General features: G+C 43.4%; 1 protein-coding gene and 1 long non-coding RNA gene across 2 annotated transcripts; both read left to right on the top strand.

The window, feature by feature from the left end:
- Positions 1–839: 839 nt before the first annotated feature.
- LOC143509503 (uncharacterized) lies at positions 840–18,640 on the top strand. Its single transcript, XM_076998361.1, has 3 exons — positions 840–1,289; positions 17,978–18,163; positions 18,474–18,640. Exons 1-3 carry the CDS (start codon positions 1,121–1,123, stop codon positions 18,638–18,640), a joined length of 522 nt encoding a protein of 173 aa, XP_076854476.1. The 5' UTR covers positions 840–1,120.
- Positions 14,866–16,682, top strand: LOC143524528 (uncharacterized). Its single transcript, XR_013133485.1, has 3 exons — positions 14,866–16,322; positions 16,413–16,483; positions 16,624–16,682. It is a non-coding gene; the product is annotated as an uncharacterized LOC143524528 (long non-coding RNA).
- Positions 18,641–23,054: the final 4,414 nt, after the last annotated feature.

The following is a 23,054-nucleotide window of genomic DNA, read 5'->3' as shown; positions in this document are numbered from 1 at the left end:
GCTGAAGTTCACTTACTACTAAAAGTAACTCCACATTCAAACTTCAGTCAGACCGTTCATACTAATCCAGAAAAATGTGAGTTTGCAGCCATTAGCTGCTCCATACTCTTACTAGCCTACTTGCTGGGTCCTTAAGCCCTACTTTTTCAAACGACTGCTGTCACCATCACTAGTGTCCGCTGAGTCCTAAATTCTACCCGATATAGACACAACCTAATGTTTATATGGTCCTAGCCACTACATATATATTGGGGATAAGACTTGACACACACTAAACAGAGAGGCACTTTAAAATAGAGGAAAGCAGAGGACAACAGAAGATTATTTGCCCTGTATTGGTTTACCATCTATGTTTCGGTAATGAAACAAGTCTCTTGTCTGCTCAAGCTCAAGTGTGACATGTCTGCTGTGATAGTAAGTGGACTGTGGACTTCACACCTCAACCACAGGTTGCACTTTTGCCCTCTTAGAAACCATGTTCATGACAAGACACATCACAAGCTGTTCTATATCTGTCACTACTTCATGTCCATAGTGGATGTCAACAGTATTTGTCAAAGAGATGGACTTTAATCAGACATGTTAAACATACTAATAATATATAAGATAAACTGAAAAAAGTGTGAGATTTGGTCTTTTGAATCAAGCTGTTTCTTTTTATTGTTATTAGATGAGCTCTTTAGCTGTAGCATTTTTGTTCCAGCTGAAGTTCAAAACTTTGCGGAGTTAAACGAGAAGTTTATTTATATTTATAAAGACTGCTGCTTGGTCACTTCCTTAACTGACAGCACATTAATTAAACTCAGTCAGGAAACATCACATGAGTAAAGAGGAGCAGCTGTACTGTAGTGTCTTCACACACAGAGACACTAGATTTTAGTGTTTGAGTCTGTGATAGATTAGACATGTCTTGGAGTGTGTCTCATGATGTTAATGGTATTCTGGAGTTAGAGAGAGGAGAGCGGGTGGAGATGGTGATTGATATCTATGAGAGTGCAGACACTGTTAGAGGTCATGACCCCAACTCAGAGATGGAGGACTTCACAGCATTGCTGTAGTGTCTTCACACACAGACAGAAACAGTAGTTCAGTGTTTTAGTGAATCCTTCACAGGTCAGAGATGTCTAAGAGTGTTTATGATGTGAGCTACATGGAGGAGCTGTGGAGAGGAGATCAAGAGGACATGGTGGTGGTTATTTATGAGAGTACAGATGCTGTTGGAGACCATTACACACATGCAAAATTGGAGGATGCAGACTCAGACAGGAAACTACAATCTCAACCCACAGGTAATGTTATAAATTCTCTATTCAACCATATATGAATGTAGGTAGATAATAATAGCTAAAGAGCTCTAATATCCATTAGATTACATTGACTTTGGGAAAAAAGGCTTTTGTTTACTCTGCGCCCTCCTCATGGAATAGGTTACAGAAAGATTGGAAACTGACAGAATTAATTTCTTTGAATGCTTTCAAACTAAAACTGCAAACTTTTGTGGCTAATTCCATAATTTGTACTTGTTTTACTTAACCTATTTGTAAAATCTTAATTATTCTACGAATATATATTTTAACTTTTGTCTTTTGAACATGTATTTTAACCATGTAATTCCTTGCAACAGTGTTTTATTTGTATTTTGTTGCTGCCTATCTTGGCCAGGACTCCCTTGAAAAAGAGATTTTAATCTCAATGGGACCTTCCTGGTTAAATAAAATTAAATAAATAAATAAATAAATAAATAATTGACTATAAGACTTAGATCAGTGTGGTTCCAAAAACAGAAAACCTTTTGGCTGTACAACCATACAAAGTGAGGAGTCATTTCAACTGTGACACCAATGGTGTGATGGAGCAAATAGGAGGTGGACACAAGTGCTAAGAAGAGTGAGATATAATTGGGGCAAATCCAGAATCACCATCCTTTAAAAATTCCAGAGTGAAAATCCAAGTTGTCCAGAGAGAGACACGATTTACTCAAATGACAGGGTTAGGGATGTTAACTACAATATACATTGACATGGGAAATACTGACCTGAGCAGCTGTACATTAAACAAAGACCAGCACTCAAACATAAGAAACACAGCGCTAAAATATAAGATACTAACAAGAAACCAAACAAGGAACACATGGGAACAATTACAAGGGGCGGGGTTACAAAATACCAGGCTCAACACAAAAGACTTGACAGACAGGAGAGAGACCGATCCAGATGTGACTGGCAGACGGGGGGTGGAGCCAGACGTGACATCAACAAGGTCTTCTTCAAACAGAAAGGAAAAATTCAGTTGGAAAGTTTTATGCTCACAGAAAGATATTGCATTACACAGCAATAACGTTTTGAAAAAAAAAAACTGAACCAAATTTGAGCAAATTGTGTTTTGTAGATTCAGCTACTGGAAAACTGGGGAACCCAACAGACTAAATGAACTTTGTGTCTTTACAGGCCATGGCTCGGACAGTGTAAAAACTAGTCTGATTTTCACTGTAGTGACCAGTTTGGTTGGATCTGTGAAAAGAGTATTTTTAGATGAACCTGAATTAGAATTAATGTTTGGTGTTCATTCTGGCAGTGTTATTATTTTGGAAGAATAAATGTAAAAATGCATATGGATTCCCATCTGTCCTTTAATGAAAATGACTCATATAATTATTATGTATTTTAGTCAACCCTCTGAAGTGAAATTTCTGTGTGAGGACTTAAACCATTAGTGCAAGTATGTGCAGGCAAAACATCAAGTTGTAATGTGCACCACTACAGTTGTAATGTGCAGCAAGCCCAATATATAAAATACAAAATATTAGTCAGGCAAAATAGTTTTAACAGAAAGAAACAACCAGGATCTGAAAAATCATCATCAGACAGGCAGAGTAACCAGATCGATCAGGAGCAGCAGACAATATGTTAATGCAGGATCAACCAAACAGGTCAAAACAAGGTCCACAGGAGTGATAACTACAGCTCGAGAAACAACATCAGGAACTCAGCTATACAATAGACATTGCACTAAGGTGTTTGTGAAAAGGGAATGTAAACAGTGTCACGCATCTCCCACCCCCTCTTGTCACTGTTGTTTGGTTCTTTTTAGCTCCTTCCAGCTATTCCTAGCACTTGTTTCTTTCCCCATGTTTTTCTGTTCCTGTCAGTCCCTCCTTGTGATCTGTGACTCCGCCCTCTGATATTATGCCCACCTGTTCCCAGTCTGATCCCCTTGTTAGTCTGCCCTATTTAAGCTGTTCCTTCCTTGTTCAGGGCTGGATACTGTATTGATTGTTGCTGTTATGATGTATCTCTGTGATCTGTAAACTGTGAATCATTCTTTGTGTGATTCTGGACTCTGTGGATCCCTGTCTGTATTTTAGAATAGAATACAATATACTTTATTAATCATGGAGGAAATGAGGGATTTTGCTTCTGTTTAATCCCTGTTTGTTAGTTTATATTTGTAGTCTGTAATCATTGCTGTTTGCTTCATTTCCCTCTTGTTTGTTCTGATATGGATATCCGTCTTGGCTTGTCGACCCTGGATCGTGACCCCGACTCTGATTATGGATCTGCCCTTAATAAACCTCCCTCTACTCAGCACATGCGTCTGCCTCATCGCACACTGACACCCCGGACGTTACAGGGAGTGATACTAGTCCACAGGTGTGCACAAAGAGGTGTATGGCCAGTGATTAGTACACAGGTGTATAGCAGTATTAAAATACATGGTTTCTTTAAATCTCTTCCCTTTTTTTGAAAAGTACACACATGTGCAAAGTGAGGGGTGTAGCCAGTGATAGTACATGTGAGGACAGTAATGGGTGTGGCCAGTGAATACTGTACACAAGTGTACTGAAGCAGCTGCAATGGGCTGTATAATCATTGAGAGAGCATTAGAATCATTGACCTGTTGCACTCATAATGTATAAGAGTTCTGGTTCCAAATGAGGGCTCATGTCTGCCCACTGCTGATCATAAATAAAACGTGTTGTCGCTGGTCTCAGCCAAATAAAACTTCCAATTTTCTGAAAATGCTTAATATTGTCTTGAGATGTGAGGCAAAGGCTCAACAATGTGCAGCCCTGACCTGCAAGATCTGTGGGCTTAAGTGCTGTGAGTGAAATAGGGAACAGGTGTCAATAATGAGGTGATTGGGACCGCGAAATGGTTTGGTGCCTGAGGGCATGTGTCTGGTTGAAGTTGGCGTGTGTGTCTGTGAGTCAGCACGCATGCGCCCTCTGGTGGCTTCCAGGCTGACCCACCGTAACACTCTTTACTCCCCCTTTGCTCAGCTGAACAACAGTAATGTGCATGTATCAAATGCTGCTGCTCTAACAAAAATACGCAACAACAGATAAGGCTCCCTCAGCAGATAAAAATAAAATAAACATTCAAACGGAGACACAAATACAGCTAGGACTACCTATACATTTTAATGTATAATATGACATGATTTTGAAAGAGCATGGTCTTTTTTATTAGGAGAATTAAAGGTGATTGTAGGTGTGAGGTTATGAGAGGTGGAGGCAGGATGTGGAGGTGAGTCTTTGTTGACCCAGGTGGTGAGGGCACCTCTGCCTGGGGCGCACGCCAGACGAAGCGCCCGCCTTGGGCTCAGGCTCTGTTCATGCATCTGCTCTCCCAGTGGAGGGCACATGGGCTCTGGAGTTAAGTGCACAAGGTGAGGTGTTCTTCCATGGCTTGGGCGCTGGAGACACCACCGTACAGGACGTCCCTGCTCTGACCCTGTATTCAACGGTCGGATGAGAACCCTCACAGTGGGTCTCCTCGAGGTCCTTGTGGGAGTCCGTTGAGTAATCAGACTCCACGTCTGAACCTGAGCTGTATAGGTCATCAGACTCTTCACCATAGCCATGACCCTCTTCAACGCTGTCTCTGTAGCAATACAAGGAGAGCAGGTAAGATCCTGCACAGCCCCACCCTGGATCACCAGGCCCCACTCTGAATCACCAGGTCCCACTCTGAATCACCAGGCTCCACCCCAGATCATCAGGCCCCTCTTAAAACTTCCCAGGGGATCCCTGGTCCTTCAGTCAGGGACAACGTGCACTCACTAGCTTAAAGGGTTCCACCACGCGGACTGGGTTGAGGTGGCTTTGTCAGTTCCCTTTTCTCCTTCCTCTTGTGGTGTTCCTCAGTGGTTGACATTCATGTAAAGTTGTGAAGTGGCAGAGGCTGGATGTTAACGTGATTCTTCTTTACACACAGACATTTATTCAATATGTTACAAACTGAAACCAAAACACGAAGGGAAACGGTGAATGATTGTTGACAAACTTCACATTTGACATTTGACAAACATTAAACACATAAAGCATGACAGGTCAGTCAATCCAGAGCCGGTCTTTGCATAGAGGCGTGGCTAGGCAACTGCCTTGGGCCCCTCCCACTGCAGCCCACTGTAGGGGCCCCCTGATTAGCTGACTTATTTCTCGCAAGTCGCCTTGAGCCCCCAAATTGCTAAGTCCACCACTGAGTCAATCCACCATGCGTAAGGCACAGTATACACAGGGTAAAACACCAACAAAATTTAAAAAGGGACTTCCGGTTTAGCATGGAGTGAGTGGACGCATGTGAGAGGAGCTCCCATTTTATTTTCCCAATTTTTCTAACTACCTGTTAGCTTGAGAGCAGAATCTACATCGAAATCATATACCGACTTGAGAACTATTAACTGACGAGATGACGAGTAAAATGCACCTCCGACATAAACAGGGTGAGAAAGAAACAGAAGCGGTGAACAAGAAAACCAGCAGTAAAAAAGTAGCAGCGGAAACGCCATTACCGCTCATGCTACCAGAAGATTTGAACAAACTGCGCTCAGTACTTCTCGAAGATATGACTCACACTATCCAATCCGTGTTGAAAACAGAACTGACTCCGATTAATTCAGCTTTGGAGTTAGTTAAATCATATTATGAATCGCACGATGAACGCATTCGCGGACTCGAAGACGGCCTGAACGACCAAAGCGACCGACTGGTGAGCGCAGAGGAAGCCATTTCAAATCTACAGAAAGAAAACTCCTGGCTGAAAGAAAAAATAGATGATCTTGAGAACCGATCGAGGAGATCTAATCTGAGAGTTGTGGGCATTCCGGAGAATTTGGAGGGGTCAGATCCCATCTCGTTTATGACGACGTTTTTTGAAGAAGTGCTGGGGTCTGACTTCTTTTCGCGACCACTCATGCTCGCACGCGCACACCGGATCGGAGCGAAACCAACAAATACTGAACGCACGAGACCGAGAGTGTTTTTGTATAATTGGGTGCAAATGTTTTTGGCACCCAATTATCTGCCCAATTATATTTGACACCATGACATGAGAAGTTCATTGAGATGCTGCTCAGTACACTGACTGCTGCTTGGTCACTTCCTGACCAGCTATCAGTCCTTGAGTTAAACTCAAGAAACACCACATGAGTAAAGAGATGCAGCTGTATCTACAGAAACAGTAGTTCAGTGTTTTAGTGAATCCTTCAGAACACAGTGATGTCTCAGATTAATGAAGATGTGATCTACACTGAGGAGGAAGAGAAGAGAGGAGAGCGAGTGGAGATGGTGGTGGATATCTGTAGCCTGTGGGACTTAGTCCCAGTGGGGAAGGAAATGGAGGGGCACTAGGACCCAGCAGGAAGCATCAGCGTTTTGGTAATCACGTAATGTGGATATAAGGAGCTCCCTCGATACCCGTGAGGTGCCGCCATTGTGGAAACGTGTGCTCGGAACGCGAACGGAGTTTGGAGTTGCCGACTTTGCCGGGTTCGTGGGTTGATCGCTTGTACGCAGGAGAAACGGTATGTGAATGCTTTGGGTGTGTGTGTCTGTGTAAATAGTAGTGCAGATGCCGGTGTATTGACTCAATGGGCTGGCTTGTTCATTTATAGCTGGATGCAGTACGGAGAGTTTGGGCTGCTGACACAGTCATTGATATTGGGGGAGAGGATTGGAAGTGCAGGTAATTATGCTGTTTTGTGGCAAAGTTGGATACGGCCTGAAGAAGGGGACTGAATTCTGTTAACACTAGAAGTCCCTGAAATTTCCACCACCCCCCTGAAGTCCCTAAAGAGGGTCCAAAGAACCTTAGTCCAAACTGACACCTCTGGTGGCTCCAATTAACATCCATTCATTTGCAAAAGTGTCCACTGCCTGAGGAATCAGCAGGGGGGAGAAGAGCTGAACTTGCCTCCAGTGTTATGTAAAGGAGGCGTGTGTCAGGTATGGGTGGTTGCTGCTGAAAGCTTGCACCTCCTTGGCTGCCATATGAGACTGTGCAAGATCTCTTGCAAGAAGTCTCCTCATCTACAGAACCATATGTTTGAGATTTGATTTGTGAAAGGTTGAAATAATGTGAAATTAACACAAACATAATATTTGAATTATAATGGCATATAAGTGGCATATTGATTAGTGAAAATGGCTCTGATATTTTTTACCTCATTTTAAGTAGTTTTGTCTTTTGAAAAACTGCTAATAGGTAAAAATGTTTTTACATAAATGTATACAAAAAACCCTCAGCTACTTGAAATAGAATAATATTATTGAGCAATTTTAACTTATCAAGATCAAGATTTTGCAGTGTGTCTCTTCCAAATACAGCCATAACCAGCAAACAAAAATAGGAAATTTAGGAAATCTTACCAAAAGAGATTTCACTACTACAGATTTTCACTACTCTCTGAAAACTAACAATGTGTTGTGTGTGACGTTTGTGACCCTAGGCTTGAAAATTGCTTCATATGGGCTTTTCAAACTTTTTTTTTGGCCCACCTCCAACCTTTCACCTTTGGAGGACAACTTTGTTTTCATGTAAGGATCAAAAGAAAACAATTCTGTATAATACAGTACAATAGTGATAAAAACAATTGGGGTGAACCATACAGGACAGGAGAGAAAAGAGGGGGAGAGAAAGTAAAAAGGGAAAAGACAGAAGAGCAGAAAAAACAGCTCAAATGATTCACCAACTGCTGCTACTAAATGAAGAGCAGAAAGTAAGACATACAGCACAAATGACTGATGTATGTATGTGTGAGTGTGTGTGTTTATGTAAGTGCAATATAGGATAAATGTACGGAATGTACTTATTAGCAAGGCCCCAGAGGCCAGAGGCAGGCAGAGAAAGACCAGGGAACCCCACCCGCCCACGGCCCCTCCAGGATCATGTCCAGAGCCTGCTGTGTACTGGAAACCTTTGCTATCCTTGCTTCTCAGTCAACAGAGTAAGTGAAATGTGTGGTGACATGAATTTTCATCCACATGTAGGTGGCTACAGTCATCTTTCTCTTTATTATAAAACTGACACAGACATTATTTGAACTATAATTCCAAAACATCTCAAGTCTGCCTCCTTTGTACTAATTTTGGATTTTTTTCTCACTGCAAAAGGTGACATGATTATTGGTCAAAATAGCTAAAGTTCAGATTTCTCTGAAAGGGTCTTTTCTTCTCCGTCTGAGTCAATGGATCAACATAGCTCACACTATCACCCTTCCCCCCGTCTACCTAGAAGTGGCTGCATGACAAAGGATGGCCTCATGGCCTCATGATCCAAAATACCTCAGCACTGGCTTTTGGCAGGCTCAGGTAGAAATGTAGTAATGTTAGTAATGTTTTTCTTCTAAAAAAGATAAGTGAGTTCAAAATAACAATTTTTGAAAAAAATTACCAAATTAATTGTGTTGATCCACCTCAAAAAAGGTCATGCAAAAGTCTGTAAGCTGGTCCTGAGTGTGTCTGCCCATCCCCCAGCTGCATTGTTGTGCAGGGGACATGCATAAGGTGAGAGAGGCAGTCAGAGGGTCTGGCTGTGAGCAGAAGCTACAGAGGACATGATGTAAGTTTAGAAATATATACAATAAAGTTGAAATGTTCTCAACAGAGCACTCACATACAATTATCCACTCAGTCTGCCACTCCCTCATTTGGGGAGAAAGCTACACTATTGTGGCTATTCCCCACTTTAGACAATTTAGACAATTTTTAATCATGGAGGGGTCTGAAATTTTCGTCTTAGGTGCATGTCCTCACTGTATTGGAATATTTTATTGTCTGAGTGAAAGAGAAACAAAATGGGGTCACTAAAGTGGGAATAGCCACAATACTGTAGCTTTCTCCTCAAATGAGGGACTGGCAGACTGGGTAGATAGTTGTATGTGAATGCTCTGATGAGAACACTCATGAACAATTGTGCAAATGTGAGATGTGTCGACTGCTACAGATACACGTGTGGCAAATGTACCAGGGAGATACACTGGCAGTGCCAGGCATGTTCTGACAAACTGCTTAGTGACTGCTGAAGTGCTAGTCACACAAGAAGGACATGCCACTCACATACACACACACACGCGCACAAGCGCACACACACACACACACACACACACACACACAGCCCTGCACTGCAGCCTATTGTAAATATGTGTGGAATTGTTTTATTCCTTGTATTTTTTGTATAATTTTATGGCAATAATAAAAAGCATGGAACATAAAAAAGCATGGAAACATAACAGTTGTTCTTTTGTATGTTTCTCATGCTGAAATTTCAGTCCTCCTGACTTAGACGCAAATGCTTCTGGTCATTACTCACATGTACCTGGCTATAAAATTTCTAATTTTCTATTTAAAATATAAAAAAAAAATTTATTGTTTGTGCTTTGTTGCTCAGATAAAACTAAACTAAATACAATATATATATAACCTTTATATTATAAAATACAATAAACTGAATAGAACTAACTAGAAACTAAATGGCTAAACTCAATGAAAAACAACAATTAGTTGTGAGCTGAAGCATGCCCCCTCCTGTGGTGCGCCAGTAATGGCCTTATTTACAGAACAAAAGTGCCTGCTCACAGCTGATAATAGGGTGTTAGCTAAAATCCTTCAGTTCTCTCGACCCTTCTCTGGGTTCCGATGGTAGAAGTGTTGAAAGACCCTTCTCTGGGACTTCTAGTGTTAAGGAGTGACTCGGTACGGTCCTGTTTTAACTGCTGGGTTCGTTTACATATATTAATTATTTCTAATATTTTTGTTTAGTTGTCCGGGGAGGCTGCAGAGGAGTGGAGACGCGCCTGTGGTGCAGCCGCTGTTTTTTTTCCACCTTGATTTGTGTTTGTGGTGTGTAGTACAACACCTACAACAAACTCTACAGATTTTTACTTTATATTGGGCATTATTGTTGATTTAAATCAGTCATAGTTCTGCATTGCCAGTTAGGTGAGCTCTATCTGCTTTGTATTTTATTTTAAATAACCAGCTGTAATTGTTGTATTTTAACAGCCCCTTTTTATGTAAGACTCTATAGCTGGGTCCCTTTTTTTTGTACCTAGTGTTACTATCTTAGAGTCTTTTAACCTTGGGGTTGTGATGTCATCGCTCCTCCTTTTACATTTGTTATAATAAAAGTGTTATCGTACCTACAGCTGTGTGATCACTGTATGGGGATCATCACGGGGAACCATTACGATTGGATGGGGCTTTTCCCCCCCCTTTTATAATTCGGGAGTGGCGTAGTTTACATTCGTTTGGGTTGCATCGGCTACATTTTGGCGCAGTCGGCAGGATCACACAGCTGGTTTTCTTAACTGTTGGAAAGTTAGAGTTTTGGTTGTGTTGGAAGTGGAAAAAAAAACAGTGGTTGCAGTGGATTGGAAGGGGAAACCAAAGTTCAGCAAGAATCGTGGAGGCTTGCCTCTGATTGGCTACTTATTTTTTGGTGGTTGCGTTTTGTTTATTGTAATGTCTACTGGTACTGAACCCGGGGCGGTAAGGGAAAGTATGGAGGAACAGCTAAGGGCATTATTGGCCCAAGTTCAACAGTTGGAGGCAGATAATGCAAGGTTAAGAGATGCTGCAGAATCTAGTAGTTCTGTGCCTTCAGTTCCAAATAGACCAGATTGCTATGTTTATGTACCCAGAGAAAGAAAATGCCCCAAATTCTCTGGCAACACTAGCAGTTTACCTGTAGAGGAATGGGTTGAAGAGGCCCGTCAGTCCTTGAGTGTACGCCATATGCCTCAATGCGAACAAGTTTTATTTTTGTTTGATCATTTAGAGGGTGAGGCCAAGAATGAAGTCAAGTTCCGGGCACAGTCCCATAGGGATACAGCAGACAAAATCTTTAATATATTATCAGAGACCTATGGGGCCTCCCAGTCATTTGTTTCTTTGCAGAAACAGTTCTTTCAACGCAAACAGAGAGAGGGAGAATCTGTGCGTGAATATTCGCATGCTTTACTGTCTCTGATGGGGGCAATCATGCAAATTAAACCAGGGGGTGTTCCAGAGTCAGATATTCTGGTACGAGATCAATTTATTGAGCATACAAGGGATGGAATGTTGCGACGCGAATTGAAACGTTTTGTTAGATGTAACCCTGATTCTTCTTTTTTAACAGTTCGGGGTGAGGCGGTTCGTTGGGTTGAGGAGGGAGAGCATGTGCCGGCCCCTAGGACTAGAGCTTATTCATGCGATTCGAGGGTTCATGTGGTGGACGATTGCGCTGTCAATGCCGGCCCTAAAGATGAGCTGGTGGAGGTAAAAGCGTGTTTGCGCAAACAACAAGCGCAATTGGATGCTATTTTAAAACAGTTAAGTACATGTCCTCCAGGTTCCTCTTTCAGCACGGGTAATGGTAGCGTAAGTCGTAGACCATACCGTTTCCAACCAGATGGAAAGCCTATTTGCCATCGTTGCGGACAACCGGGCCACATAGTTCGATTTTGCCGTACTCATATGGGAACTAGCTCTAGTGTACCCAGACCGGAAGGGGTGGTCGGGGAGAGTCAACACCCGGGGGTGGTGGGTTATGCTTCCCAACAACAGGGAAACTAGTACCCCCTGGCGAACGGAGCCCAACGTCAGAGGGGGGTTTAGGGGGCTCAGCTATTCCGGTAAAACAGTCCTCGAAATTGGTGGGGACTCGACCTTTGGTGGAAGTTGGTATGGGGGGCATGAAGGTTTCTTGCTTGATTGACACCGGGTCAATGGTAACCACCATTCCAGAAAGTTTTTTTAGACAACACTTCCAGCCTGGGGTTGGTGGTAAGTTACAGGAGTGTAATTGGTTGCAGCTTCGAGCTGCCAATGGATTAGAGATCCCATACCTAGGCTATATGGAACTTGATATGCTGATTTTAGGTAAGACTCTTTCTGGAATGGGGGTTTTAGTAGTAAAGGACCCCGCTGGCCCGCTGGCTAGTAGTCAAACTCTTCAGGCGCCGGGTTTGCTGGGGATGAATGTGATCAGTGAGTGCTACGATGAACTTTTCCGCCAACATGGGTCTGCTCTGTTTACTTCTGGTCCAGCTCGGGGGGCTAGTGAGGCATGGAAGGAAGCTTTATTAACATGTCAGAAACTTGACGGTTTGCCTTCTTCAGGATATTTGGGCAAGGTGAGGTCTAAAGGCCGGGCTGCGGTTTGCATCCCTGCGGGGTCCATACAAACAGTTACTGCTACTTGTACTAAGGTATTTGGTCAGGCTCTCCGTCATGTACTGTATGAACCAAACTGTGGGAAAATGCCCGCTGGTCTATTAGCCTCTAGGTCTTTCGTGACTATCGATAATGGAGAAGTTTCTGTGCCTATTGTAAATGTAGAAACCAGGGATATCTGGCTTCCCCGCAGAGTGGTTCTGGGTGCATTATTTATGGCTCAGGTACAGCCAGCCAGTGGCCACATGGTGGTGTTCGGAGAGGAAACTAATGCCCAGTGTACAGTGCAAGTTCAGTCCGTCCAGACTCCAAAGGACATTCTTGACCTGTCTGATATCTCTTTGTCCAATCTCAGTCCTGCACAAGAACAGAGCAGTAAGGCCCTCCTTCAGCAGTATAGCTCCGTCTTCTCTTGTAGGGATGGAGATTTGGGTTGTACCAATCTCATAGAGCATGAAATACCTTTGCTGGAGGACGCACCCGTACGGCAGCGATATCGCCGCCTCCCTCCCTCACAGTATGAAGTGGTCAAGACACACATTGGAGAGCTGCTGGATCAGGGAGTAGTGCAGGTGAGCTGTAGCCCCTATGCCTCCCCTATTGTCGTGGTACAGAAGAAAGATGGCACCATTCGCCTCTGTGTAGACTATAGGCAACTTAATTCTAGGACCAGGAAGGATGCTTTTCCCCTCCCTCGTATAGAAGAATCATTGGACGCTTTGGCCGGGGCCACCATGTTTTCAACACTTGACATGACCAGTGGGTATAACCAGGTGCCTATGGCAGACAAAGACAAGGCCAAGACCGCATTCTGTACACCATTTGGTCTTTTTGAGTTTAACAGGATGCCCTTTGGTCTGTGCAACGCACCGAGTACGTTTCAGCGCTTGATGGAGCGCATTTTTGGGGATGAGCGGTTCCAATCTTTGCTACTTTATCTCGACGATATTGTCGTCTTTTCTTCTGATTTTGGGAGTCATCTGCAGCGGTTAGAGGTGGTTTTGGCCCGACTAAAGCAATACAATCTGAAGTTAAAGTTGAAGAAATGTCGCTTCTTCCAGTCTGAAGTTAAGTATCTGGGGCACGTGATTTCAGCCGCTGGGGTTATGACAGACCCGGACAAGATCCAGACGGTGGTAGAGTGGAAGCAACCCACCACTTTGACTGAACTTCGCTCATTTCTTGGCTTTGCCTCATACTATAGGCGGTTTGTAGAGGGTTTTGCCAAGGCGGCAGCTCCCCTGCATAAGTTGGTTGGGGTTCTTCAGAGTCAACGTACACCCAGGGGAGGGAACTCCCTCAACGAACACTGGGATAGTGTCTGTGAACAAGCTTTCCAAGAGTTGAAACGAAAATTAGTGGCTTCTCCAGTGTTGGGGTATGCCGACTTCAGCAAGCCATTTTCTGTTGAGATTGATGCTAGCCATGCAGGTCTGGGAGCAGTTCTGTCACAAGATCATGGAGAAGGGAGAAGGCCAGTTGCATTTGCCAGTCGGGGTCTTTCCATAACGGAACGTAATATGTCCAATTATAGCTCCATGAAACTGGAATTGCTTGCCTTGAAATGGGCGGTCACAGAGAAGTTCCGAGAATACTTGTTGGGTGCCAGGTTTACAGTCTATACGGACAACAACCCCCTTAGCTATTTACAGACTGCCAAGCTTGGGGCGGTTGAGCAGCGCTGGGCCTCTCAATTAGCATTATTCAATTTTGACATCAAGTACCGCCCAGGGGCCATGAACCGTAATGCAGATGCACTCTCCCGGCTGCCTTGTCCTGCATCCCCCAAGGAAATGGCAGCAGTTGCCCCAGGCATTTCGGGCCCATTGTCCATGGGTCCGTTGGCTAGAAGTCAGGTACTAGAAGCCCCTTGTTTTCTTATTGATGCTCTTCCAGTACGGGAAAGGGCTGATTTACAGACTCTACAGGAGGCCGATCCTGTTATAGGATCCTTTCTACATTTTTGGCGGAGGGGGCAATTACCAACTTCTATGGAACGGAAGGAAGTTTCCGCCGATGTCCTAGAGCTGGTTCGACAGTGGCAAAGGCTTGGAGATCGTGATGGAGTTTTATATCGACATGTGCAGCCACCAGAGGGGGGCAGACCTTCATGGCAATTAGTGTTACCCCGTTCCCTGCGCAATGAAGTACTTGTAGCCCTACATGACGACCAAGGCCATCAAGGATGTGAGCGGACTACAAGTTTGGTGAGGCAACGGTGCTATTGGCCGAACATGAGGAAGGACATTGAGAAGTGGTGTCAGGAGTGTGAGCGTTGCTCCTTAGCCAAAGCGGTTCAGCCCAAAGTACGAACTTTCCCAGGCAACCTGTTGGCTTCTCGACCATTGGAGGTGGTGGCCATTGACTTCACGACCCTAGAACGAGCAAGTGACGGGAGAGAGAATGTACTAGTTGTAACCGATGTCTTTTCAAAATTTACTCAGGCATATCCCACCGCAGATCAGAAAGCAAGTACAGTGGCTCGCATACTTACGGAAAAGTGGTTCTATGTCTATGGTGCCCCCCAGCGGTTACATTCTGATCAGGGCCGGAACTTTGAGGGGGACCTCTTGCGAAGCTTATGCAGACTGTATGGGGTTGAGAAAAGCCGCACCACACCCTATCGACCACAAGGAAATGGGCAGTGCGAGAGATTCAATCGCACCTTGCATGACCTACTACGAACTCTTCCTCCAGAGAAGAAGCGAAAATGGCCACAACACTTGCCCCATGTGCTGTTCGCGTATAACACCACTGTGCACTCCTCCACAGGTTACAGTCCTTTTGAGTTGATGTTTGGACAAAAACCACATCTTCCAGTTGATGCATTGCTGGGAACTCATCCAGAAGGTCAGCTTGAGGTCCCTGTGGAGGACTGGATTACAAGACACCAGGAACATCTTCGGTCAGCCTATGAGTTGGCAGGCCGCCATCTGCAAGAGGCAGCGGCCCAAAGAGTACAGCAACAGCCCAAGGGAAATGTTGACCTCCTGCCGCCAGGTACAATAGTGTACAAGAAGAACCATGTGTTGGGTAGGCATAAAATTCAAGATGTGTGGGACGCTAAGAAGTATGTGATAGTGAAGTGCCTAGATGATGTGGGACGGGTGTACACAATTACACCTGTTGAGGGTGAGGGCAGGAGGCATAATATTCATCGGACAGAACTACGAGTGGCTCCAGGGCCAACACCTCAGGTGGTCCTTGGCGAAGGAGAGGAACGGGTCCCTTGCCCAGTGAGTAGGACCGAGGCCCAGGATGATCAGGATGAAGAGGATGACTGGAGTGGCCCAGTAGTGGTAGTGGCACCTCGTGATGCAGACCTAAGAGTGCAACCTGCGACTGTAAGGCCCCCAGCACCATCATCTGAACCTGGGGAAGCAAGAGAGGAGCGCAGTTCCGCTCCAGCCGTTAGACCAACAGCTGAGTTGACCCCAGTTTCCTGTGCTCCCCCAGCCACCGTTGGCCCCGTCCGTCGGACTGGCAGAGCAACGGCTGGACTCCACTCTAACCCGCACCACCTACCTCGGGCTTTTGCGGCCCACGGTAATGGGCAGGTGGGGGCTGCAGTTCACCTTCAGGTAGATACTATTCAAGCCTATTTTAGACCATGGTGTTAGACTAGTTGCCGCCGGGACGGCGACTTCTTAAGTGGGGGTGGATGTAGCCTGTGGGACTTAGTCCCAGTGGGGAAGGAAATGGAGGGGCACTAGGACCCAGCAGGAAGCATCAGCGTTTTGGTAATCACGTAATGTGGATATAAGGAGCTCCCTCGATACCCGTGAGGTGCCGCCATTGTGGAAACGTGTGCTCGGAACGCGAACGGAGTTTGGAGTTGCCGACTTTGCCGGGTTCGTGGGTTGATCGCTTGTACGCAGGAGAAACGGTATGTGAATGCTTTGGGTGTGTGTGTCTGTGTAAATAGTAGTGCAGATGCCGGTGTATTGACTCAATGGGCTGGCTTGTTCATTTATAGCTGGATGCAGTACGGAGAGTTTGGGCTGCTGACACAGTCATTGATATTGGGGGAGAGGATTGGAAGTGCAGGTAATTATGCTGTTTTGTGGCAAAGTTGGATACGGCCTGAAGAAGGGGACTGAATTCTGTTAAGGAGTGACTCGGTACGGTCCTGTTTTAACTGCTGGGTTCGTTTACATATATTAATTATTTCTAATATTTTTGTTTAGTTGTCCGGGGAGGCTGCAGAGGAGTGGAGACGCGCCTGTGGTGCAGCCGCTGTTTTTTTCCACCTTGATTTGTGTTTGTGGTGTGTAGTACAACACCTACAACGAACTCTACAGATTTTTACTTTATATTGGGCATTATTGTTGATTTAAATCAGTCATAGTTCTGCATTGCCAGTTAGGTGAGCTCTATCTGCTTTGTATTTTATTTTAAATAACCAGCTGTAATTGTTGTATTTTAACAGCCCCTTTTTATGTAAGACTCTATAGCTGGGTCCCTTTTTTTTGGGTTGTCTGGTGGTTGGCAGCTCACTTTAGCCCAGGGTTGTGTGCTGTGCTTGGGGTGTTTGAAACAGTTTACGTTTGAAAGTCTGGGGAGTGGCATTGCGCACTTGGGTGTGTGTCCAAATTGGAGGACGCAGCTAATGGTTGCAGTGATTATTTTCTTGTACCTGGGCTATGCGTAGCTGCCACCCACGGGACCCATTTGAGGCTGTACCTAGTGTTACTATCTTAGAGTCTTTTAACCTTGGGGTTGTGATGTCATCGCTCCTCCTTTTACATTTGTTATAATAAAAGTGTTATCGTACCTACAGCTGTGTGATCACTGTATGGGGATCATCACGGGGAACCATTACGATTGGATGGGGCTTCCCCCCCCCCCTTTTATAATTCGGGAGTGGCGTAGTTTACATTCGTTTGGGTTGCATCGGCTACATATCTATGAGAGTACAGACGCTGTTAGAGACCATGACATCAGCACAAAACTGGAGGACACAGACTCAGACCAGAAACTACAGACGCAACCCTCCGGTAAAGTTATTATCTCCATATACATATTAATTTGAGGGGAGGTGAGATGGAGAATAAAAGTCGGAAAGATGTAACCATGTAAATTTTATATACGGCACTACACAGCAACACTGTGTAACGTGCGAGGAAAGAAACAGAATGCTGAGATGAGAGCTACACTAATATCAACACATCACTACATTCAATGTTAGAACATAAACAGTGAAGCACGACAAACATTAAACAGCGCTACGAAGTCAAATAAGAACTGACAAGGACGCTAGACAACACGCACACTTAAAGAAGACACAAGGGCAGCGCATAACATTAACAAGATGAGGGACAGGAGATACAAGGAGGACTTTTACAGTGGTGAATGGGTGGAGCTGTAGCTTTGAGAAGGATGAGAATGAAAGATTAGAATTATGTAGAGATTATGGATGAATGGGGTAAAGAAGTGGATGCAGTGGGAGGAAAATTAATGTACAAGAGTTAAAGTGGCATGATGAGGCTGTCGTGGAGATTAAATTAAAGCACATGATTCTCTTTGTGCATTATCTACTAGGAGGTGACACTACAGAAAGAAGAAAACCCAGAAGAAGATTGCAGATGACTGCAGTGTGTCTGGGGCTGCTGTGTGTTCTCCTGCTGGTCATCACAGTGCTGTCCGTCAGATACAACAACCTGATTACAGAAAGAGAAAGTGTACAAAGGGACAGAGACAGACTCCAGTTGAGGCTTTCTGAAATAGGTAAGAGATTAATTAACCCTTTACATCCATTAAGGAATGTATGCTGAAATTTATATGCACATAATTGCTATAATGGTGCAGATAATGTAATTGCATGTTGCATTTATAGCAGGATTGCCATATCAAGGACCATAATGTCTGTAAATATTTGACTCATTTATCATAAATGTAACTACTTAGGATCATAATGTTAATGATAGATATCCAACACTGGGTAAGACTGACTCAGGGCTGCAGAGAATGACAGTAGTACCAGACTGTGTTGCTGTAGATGCATCAGCTCTGGTTTATTTTGTGTTAATCTGAATAGACAAGGCCACTAAGCAGGGATGGAGGTACTTCAACTCCAGTATGTACTACATCTCTACTGAAGAGAAGAAGAACTGGAATGAGAGCAGACAGGACTGCAGAGAGAGAGGAGCAGACCTGGTGATCATAAACAGCAGAGAGGAACAGGTGAGGCAGAATGTTTTGTGATGGTGTGATGTAAGTGGTAGTTTCATATAAATTAATGTTACACTTCTACAGAACTTTGTTTCCATGATGAGCGGAGATAAGCAAGTTTGGATTGGTCTGACTGACACAAACCAGGGCTGGAAGTGGGTGGATGGCACAGCACTGATGACTGAGTAAGATATCACTGATCTGAGCCCTGTTGAAGATGTAATTACTGACTCTTACACTACAATGCTGACAAACACTCTGATTCTCTTTCAGCTACTGGAGAACTGGGGAACCCAATGGACCAAATGAACACTGTGTCATTACAGGTCGTGGCTCTGACAGTGTACAAAACTGGGCTGATTATCAATGTATTCACTCCTTTTTTTGGATCTGTGAAAAGAGCATTTTTAGATAAACTTGTAATAATTGTTATTTATGCTGGCAGTGTTATTTTGGAAGAATACATGTTGAGCTGCATGTTGGATTTCCTTCTGTCGTTTTCTGAAAATGACTTGCAGATTAGCAGAAGCATATGTAGACAAAACAGTTGTAATGTGATTCAAGCCCAAAACACAAAACAGAAAACAGGGACAGATCAACCAGGAATCCCAGAGTCATCATCAGACAGGCAGAGTAACCAGGTTGACCAGGAACAGTAGACAGTATGTTAATGTAAGATCAACCAAACAGGTGAAAACAAGACCCATATGACTGATAACAGCTGGAGAAACAATCAGGAACTCAGCTAGACTATAGACTTTACGCTAAGGTGTTCGTGACGAGGGTTTCTAAACAGTCAGAGATGTTAGTTCACAGGTGTGCAGTGAGGTATGTTAGTTTTATGGTGTGAACACGGAGAACATGAGACTTACGAGGCATGCTGGTGCTAAAACAGACACTGACACGAACGCAGCACTAAACCAAATAATGAGAATATGGGGGAAGAATGGTGTAAACTCAATAGGATTGTATTTGTACTGAACACTAAGAACAACAAACAAAAGTAAAGAACAAACCATACAAAGTAAGGAACTAACACATACCAGGGTTAACACATGGAGTACAGGAGGTGGAGTGAGCAGAAGTGGGCGTCTCCCCTGAGGTGCCACGCCTACCGTGACACTAAGGAACTAAGGAGAAACACACATAAGAATGACAGGTGGGGGAGGAGCCAAGTATGATGGTGTTAACACACAATAATATATTCATATCACACTTCACATCACACTATCATATCACACTCACTTTATTCTGTGGTCTGCTGCACTGCACAGAATCAGTAGTTTCACTTATTTTAATTCAATATTTGAATAAATGTTTACACTGAAGACACTAAATGTCTTTATACTCCATATTTACCAGACCAGCTGAGCAACAGTAATGTGCATGGATCAACTACTGCTGTTCTAACAAACATATGCACTTCCATAAAGTCCCACAAACTTTGAGATAAAACTCTCTCACCAGATGGGAGACAAATACAGCTAGTTCTACCTACACAATTTTAATATGGTAAATGATTTTGAAAGAGCAGGGTTTTCTTATTAGTAGAATGTAAAGGTGATTGTAGGTGTGACATTGTGAAAGGCAGAGGCAGGGTGCTGAAATGAGTCTTTGTTGACCGAGGTGGTGAGGACACCTCTGTCTGAGGGACACACCAGATGAAGGGCTCACGTTGGGCTCAGGTTCAGCCAGTGGAGGGCACACAGGCTCTGGAGTGAAGTGCACCAGGTGAGTTAAAGAAGGCTGATTTAGATGTAATCATGTTAGGTTAATGAAACTGAGTCATTCACTCAATGTTTAAAGCCTGCGACAGAGAGAAACTACTCATGTATTACCAACCAACAGGCAGCCAACATTATGCTGAAGTTCACTTACTACTAAAAGTAACTCCACATTCAAACTTCAGTCAGACCGTTCATACTAATCCAGAAAAATGTGAGTTTGCAGCCATTAGCTGCTCCATACTCTTACTAGCCTACTTGCTGGGTCCTTAAGCCCTACTTTTTCAAACGACTGCTGTCACCATCACTAGTGTCCGCTGAGTCCTAAAGTCTACCCGATATAGACACAACCTAATGTTTATATGGTCCTAGCCACTACATATATATTGGGGATAAGACTTGAAACACACTAAACAGAGAGGCACTTAAAAAAAGAGGAAAGCAGAGGACAACAGAAGATTATTTGCGCTGTATTGGTTTACCATCTATGTTTCGTTAATGAAACAAGTCTCTAGTCTGCTCAAGCTCAAGTGTGACATGCCTGCTGTGATAGTAAGTGGACTGTGGACTTCACACCTCAACCACAGGTTGCACTTTTGCCCTCTTAGAAACCATGTTCATGACAAGACACATCACAAGCTGTTCTATATCTGTCACTACTTCATGTCCATAGTGGATGTTAACAGTATTTGTCAAAGAGATTGACTTTAATCAGACATGTTAAACATACTAATAATATATTAGATAAACTGAAAAAAGTGTGAGATTTGGTCTTTTGAATCAAGCTGTTTCTTTTTATTGTTATTAGAGCTCTTTAGCTGTAGCATTTTTGTTCCAGCTGAAGTTCAAAACTTTGTGGAGTTAAATGAGAAGTTTATTTATATTTATAAAGACTGCTGCTTTGTCACTTCCTGGCAGCAGCACATTAATTAAACTCAGTCAGGAAACATCACATGAGTAAAGAGGAGCAGCTGTACTGTAGTGTCTTCACACAGATACACTAGAGTTTAGTGTTTGATTGAGTCTGTAATAGATTAGACATGTCTTGGAGTGTTTCTCATGATGTTAATGGTATTCTGGAGTTGGAGAGAGGAAAGCGGGTGGAGATGGTGGTTGATATCTATGAAAGTGCAGACACTGTTAGAGGTCATGACCCCAACTCAGAGATGGAGGACTTCACAGCATTGCTGTAGTGTCTTCACACACAGACAGAAACAGTAGTTCAGTGTTTTAGTGAATCCTTCACAGGTCAGAGATGTCTAAGAGTGTTTATGATGTGAGCTACATGGAGGAGCTGAGGAGAGGAGATCAAGAAGACATGGTGGTGGTTATTTATGAGAGTACAGACGCTGTTGGAGACCATTACACACATGCAAAATTGGAGGATGCAGACTCAGACAGGAAACTACAATATCAACCCACAGGTAATGTTATAAATTCTCTATTCAACCATATATGAATGTAGGTAGATAATAATAGCTAAAGAGCTCTAATATCCATTAGATTACATTGACTATAAGACTTAGATCAGTGTGGTTCCAAAAACAGAAAACCTTTTGGCTGTACAACCATACAAAGTGAGGAGTCATTTCAACTGTGACACCAATGGTGTGATGGAGCAAATAGGAGGTGGACACAAGTGCTAAGAAGAGTGAGATATAATTGGGGCAAATCCAGAATCACCATCCTTTAAAAATTCCAGAGTGAAAATCCAAGTTGTCCAGAGAGAGACACGATTTACTCAAATGACAGGGTTAGGGATGTTAACTACAATATACATTGACATGGGAAATACTGACCTGAGCAGCTGTACATTAAACAAAGACCAGCACTCAAACATGGGAAACACAGTGCTAAAATATAAGATACTAACAAGAAACCAAACAAGGAACACATGGGAACAATTACAAGGGGCGGGGTTACAAAATACCAGGCTCAACACAAAAGACTTGACAGACAGGAGAGAGACCGATCCAGATGTGACTGGCAGACGGGGGGTGGAGCCAGACGTGACATCAACAAGGTCTTCTTCAAACAGAAAGGAAAAATTCAGTTGAAAAGTTTTATGCTCACAGAAAGATATTGCATTACACAGCAATAACGTTTTGAAAAAAAAAAACTGAACCAAATTTGAGCAAATTGTGTTTTGTAGATTCAGCTACTGGAAAACTGGGGAACCCAACAGACTAAATGAACTTTGTGTCATTACAGGCCATGGCTCGGACAGTGTAAAAAACTGGTCTGATTTTCACTGTAGTGACCAGTTTGGTTGGATCTGTGAAAAGAGTATTTTTAGATGAACCTGAATTAGAATTAATGTTTGGTGTTCATTCTGGCAGTGTTATTATTTTGGAAGAATAAATGTAAAAATGCATATGGATTCCCATCTGTCCTTTAATGAAAATGACTCATATAATTATTATGTATTTTAGTCAACCCTCTGAAGTGAAATTTCTGTGTGAGGACTTAAACCATTAGTGCAAGTATGTGCAGGCAAAACATCAAGTTGTAATGTGCACCACTACAGTTGTAATGTGCAGCAAGCACAATATATAAAATACAAAATATTAGTCAGGCAAAATAGTTTTAACAGAAAGAAACAACCAGGATCTGAAAAATCATCATCAGACAGGCAGAGTAACCAGATCGATCAGGAGCAGCAGACAATATGTTAATGCAGGATCAACCAAACAGGTCAAAACAAGGTCCACAGGAGTGATAAC

Source organism: Brachyhypopomus gauderio, chromosome 1 (assembly GCF_052324685.1).
Source record: "Brachyhypopomus gauderio isolate BG-103 chromosome 1, BGAUD_0.2, whole genome shotgun sequence".
Taxonomy (NCBI): Eukaryota; Metazoa; Chordata; class Actinopteri; order Gymnotiformes; family Hypopomidae; genus Brachyhypopomus; species Brachyhypopomus gauderio.
Note: the sequence above shows the minus strand (reverse complement) of the source record. Positions and strands in the feature narration are given on the sequence as shown.

Bases quoted from the DNA above. Each gene is read 5' to 3' on its own strand.
- LOC143509503 (XM_076998361.1), top strand. From the start codon at position 1,121: ATGTCTAAGAGTGTTTATGATGTGAGCTACATGGAGGAGCTGTGGAGA. The intron at 1,290-17,977 runs GTAATGTTATAA...ATTATCTACTAG, and splicing joins ACTACAATCTCAACCCACAG to GAGGTGACACTACAGAAAGA. The intron at 18,164-18,473 runs GTAAGAGATTAA...TAATCTGAATAG, and splicing joins GTTGAGGCTTTCTGAAATAG to ACAAGGCCACTAAGCAGGGA.